Source organism: Arachis hypogaea, chromosome 17 (genome assembly GCF_003086295.3).
Source record: "Arachis hypogaea cultivar Tifrunner chromosome 17, arahy.Tifrunner.gnm2.J5K5, whole genome shotgun sequence".
Taxonomy (NCBI): domain Eukaryota; kingdom Viridiplantae; phylum Streptophyta; class Magnoliopsida; order Fabales; family Fabaceae; genus Arachis; species Arachis hypogaea.
This window is the reverse complement of record NC_092052.1, coordinates 5,973,038-5,977,096: the sequence shown is the minus strand read 5'-3', so window position 1 is coordinate 5,977,096 and position 4,059 is coordinate 5,973,038. Positions and strand designations below refer to the sequence as shown.

The window sequence follows — 4,059 nt, the reverse complement described above, 5'->3', positions numbered from 1 at the left end:
TAAAAAAAAACAACTAAATAAAATTGGAAAAATATAATATTATCCTAAATAATATTAAAGTAATTTTTATATGATTATAAATGTTAAAATTAATCTTAAAAAAATATAAAAAAAAACTCTAAATTAAATAAAAAATACAAATAATATAAATATATGTAGAGAAATTTAAGTTCTAATATATAAAGAATAGTAACTCTTTTTACTATCACTATACTATTAAATTTTACTTTATACAATACATTTATTATAATAGTATATGAGCTTTTAAAATTTGTTTGGAGGATCCAAGGCCACTATTTACCCCCTTAAGTTCGTCTCTGTCTACAGAAATTTATCTAAAAATTAGTTTTTCAAAAAATTAATAGAGTGTAACGATTTAGTAGGAGAGTAAAAATTATAAAATCCATTCTCTTTAAAAATAGTAATACAATTTATACTTGCAGATACTCGACCTGTCTCTATTCAATCGATTTTTGTTTTAAATAGAATAAAATTAAGATCAAAGTGGGTATATATATATAAAAAATTAATTTAAAAAAATATAAGTAAGAGACAAATTAGAGTGCAAATAATAGCAATGAAGTAAGATCTATATAAAATAAAAAAAGGACAAAATAAACGATTAGATAATACGAAAATCTGCCACATTATTGTTGTCTTAATCATCCTGCCACAATCTATTAATTAAGACATGGGACAAGGGAGATTTTTCCCTCCATATAATTTATATATGTTATTTACCCTGTTTTTCGTTATATTATTGAAAAATTTTCAAGTATATCGTTATACCGGTGTTTCAGTAATTTTTAACCGTTGATCTTAATTATAAAAAATATATATAATATATATAATTAAGATTAACGATTAAAAATCACTGATACACTGGTACAATGGTACATTTGAAAATCTTCTTATATTATTTAGTTAATTGTTACTTTATTTTATATGATAAATTACGGTGGCTATTTTTTTTTTTTTTAAGTTAGAATAGTCACATAAATGGTTGTGTTTGTGCGAAATTCAATGAAACTGAAGTTTTTGTTTGACCATTGAAATTAACCAAAACTCCAAAAGTTTCAGGTCTCATAGATCTGAAGAAACAACACCACGATCCCTTTCACCATAACTAAAACCAAATCAAACAATAAAACGTCATGGTACATGTTTTTCAATTTTTATTATATTTTTAAAATAATCTTAATATCCATTTCTCATAACAAGGGTTTGATTTCTTTTACCACTCTTACCTTTATTTTTTAATTTTTTTTTTTTCAGATTCACTTTGTGCTTCTCATAAGTAGACAAGGAAAAGTAAGGCTTACAAAATGGTATTCTCCATACTCTCAAAAAGAAAGATCCAAGGTATTTGTCTACATGATTGCATACAAAATTTTACATTTTAATTCATTATTATCATATATTATATATTTTATAGAAGAGGATCACATTTTTTTGTTTGTTTATTCAAGTTATTTGATCTTGAGCTGTATCATCATTTGGGAATTAGGGTTTAAATTGTGGTAAGAGATCGTAATTGTGATTGTAAAAAATTAAAATTGTGACATATAAGTTTTACATTGAATGTTAAAATTTCTGTTCTCAATTACAAATTTAAATTCTTAAAAGTGTTTGTTTCTTTTTTTTTTCTGAAGGTAATTCGAGAGTTAAGCAGTGAGATTCTCTCACGAGGTCCGAAACTGTGCAATTTCGTAGAATGGAGGGGATTTAAAGTTGTTTATAAAAGGTGTGACTAAGAATATTCAAATAACACGAAAATTTATTTCTAATTTTGAGATTTTTTTTTTTAATATTGTTTCCAGATATGCTAGCCTTTACTTTTGCATATGCAGTGATCAAGATGACAATGAATTGGAGACACTCTCCATTATTCATCATTATGTTGAGACATTGGATCGCTATTTTGGCAGTGTGAGTTTCAAGTTCTTCAATTCTCAACTTTCTTAACAAATTATACAGGTTTAATTATTCTCTTGATTTTTATAATTTTACTAAATTTTTAATTAGGTTTTTATATTTTTTTTTCAGTTGATTCTTTAAACTATTTTTAATTTTATAATTAGATAATTTTTATATCAAAATGGTTAAAATTAACATAATATTATATCTAATTATGAATATTTTTAATTTATAAAAAAAATATTCAGTTAACTCTAATATTTTTTATATTAAAAAAGATCTAATTATAAAATTAAAAATAGTATATATAGAAATTCCACTTAAAAAAAATATAAAGACCTAATTACAAATGTAATAAAATTATAAAAATCAAAAAAATAATTAAACTAATTATATATTGCCAATGCATGTTTCAGAACTTGAATAATTAGTTCCTCTGATAGTTTTTTTTTTTTTTTTTCTTCTTTTTTATCAGGTTTGTGAATTGGATTTGATCTTTAACTTCCATAAGGTAATTAATTGTTTCTCATAAACATTATTATCTCTAGTTTTCTTTACTAAACTAGAATGTGAAATACACATTTTCATATAATCATGTAAATGGTCAAATTACATTTAAGTATTTTATAGGTTTTGTTTAATAAGTGTTTTAAGAACAAAAAAAAAATAAATAGAAATAAGATAAAAATTATTAGACAAATAGTTTTATTTTAAAATAAAGACATTTTGTTTGTTTTTGTATGTTTCTTCTCGATGGTATACCTTTATATCTCTTAGTATTTATGTATTTCTGTCATTGATTACTAAAGAAATTTCAAAGAAAACGAATCAAATAATCTATTGTGACCATATTGAACTAATTAAGCTTCAATAATAATTAATTAAAAGGCTAATCTGTGTAAGGTTGATCTTAAGCAGGCATATTTTATTTTGGATGAAATTTTGCTTGCTGGAGAGATGCAAGAAACTAGCAAGAGAACTACACTCAGACTCATAGCTGCACAGGTATTTATTTATTTATTTATTTATGATTTAATTATTTTATTGGTCTCCAAAGTTTTATCAAATTTTTAATTAGATTCCTATATAATTTTTTTTTTCAATTAGGTCTTTGCACTGCTTTAATTCTATAATTAGGTCTTTCATAGTGTAAAAAATGTTAGAGTTAACTGAATATTTTTTCGCAAATTGAAGGTATTCATAATTAAAAACCTAATTAGCTCTTTGACCGCATGTATTTTAGGAGAAATATTTTGTTAATTTTAACATTTTTGATATGAAAATGACCTAATTATAAAATTAAAAGTAGTGTAAGAATTCAATTAAAAAGAAAAAAAGTATAAAGACCTAATTGAAAATTCGGTAAAATTATAGAAACCAATAGAATAATTAAACCTTTATTTATTTAAATATAATAATATGAATGGAAATACTAATAAAATACTGATCTTATATGATTTTTGCAGGAGGAATTATTAGAAGCAGCTAAAGAGGAGGCTAGTTCATTGAGTAGCATAATTGCTCAAGCCACCAAGTGAGAGAGAGATTCATAGTGAATTATATCATGTTACAATAATTAGCTTATATACTGCAAATAAAATTTCAATCAAGTGATACTTTTCTCTCTTATTGCTTTAAAGATTTTTTGACAAAGCCATGTATCCTTGGTTAATTTCATGTACTCCAAATACTGAAATATGACTTATTGTTCATATCATTGAAGACATGTATCTCTTTTCAATTTTTTCTTTTGATTTTAATAATCTCATTCTTGCTTTCTTGAACAAAAAATAGTCAGTTTTATATTAATTTAGTATTAGATTCTTCTAAAGTGTGTGTTATATTTTAGAGAATAAAATATAAATTTAGACCATCAATAAAAAATATTTTAAATTATATTATCATCTTATGCGTATATCTATATTTAATTAAATATGAAATTACTTATTTTCTCATTAATAATTTAGTTATTGTCCTTTACACTATAAATAGTAAATACAATTAAAATCTAACTTATTATCCTCAAAATATAAATTTTCATTTTGGTCAACCCTCAAAAGGTCATTATCTAGGTTTTTGGACCTTAGTGGTCAACGGGCTCATTTGTCATGTGGGCCCATTATATCTTGCTATTCTATTGAT

General features: G+C 23.3%; 1 protein-coding gene across 4 annotated transcripts; it reads left to right on the top strand.

Annotated features, from left to right (window-relative positions):
• Positions 1 to 1,018: 1,018 nt before the first annotated feature.
• On the top strand, positions 1,019 to 3,643 carry LOC112765585 (AP-1 complex subunit sigma-2). Of its 4 annotated transcripts, none has more exons than XM_025811480.3 (7): positions 1,019 to 1,157; positions 1,276 to 1,362; positions 1,653 to 1,744; positions 1,851 to 1,929; positions 2,393 to 2,428; positions 2,836 to 2,922; positions 3,384 to 3,643. In XM_025811480.3, exons 1-7 carry the CDS (start codon positions 1,155 to 1,157, stop codon positions 3,453 to 3,455), a joined length of 456 nt encoding a protein of 151 aa, XP_025667265.1. In that variant the 5' UTR covers positions 1,019 to 1,154; the 3' UTR covers positions 3,456 to 3,643. The 4 variants fall into 4 exon arrangements, with proteins under 4 accessions (XP_025667265.1, XP_025667264.1, XP_072078318.1 ...); XM_025811479.2 differs by having other exon boundaries at positions 1,821 to 1,929; XM_072222217.1 differs by lacking the exon at positions 2,393 to 2,428.
• The last annotated feature ends 416 nt before the right edge of the window (positions 3,644 to 4,059 follow it).

Coding starts and splice junctions, on each gene's coding strand:
- LOC112765585 (XM_025811479.2), top strand. Junction 1,363..1,652: donor CTCAAAAAGAAAGATCCAAG/GTATTTGTCTAC, acceptor TTTTTTCTGAAG/GTAATTCGAGAGTTAAGCAG. Junction 1,745..1,820: donor TTTAAAGTTGTTTATAAAAG/GTGTGACTAAGA, acceptor TATTGTTTCCAG/ATATGCTAGCCTTTACTTTT.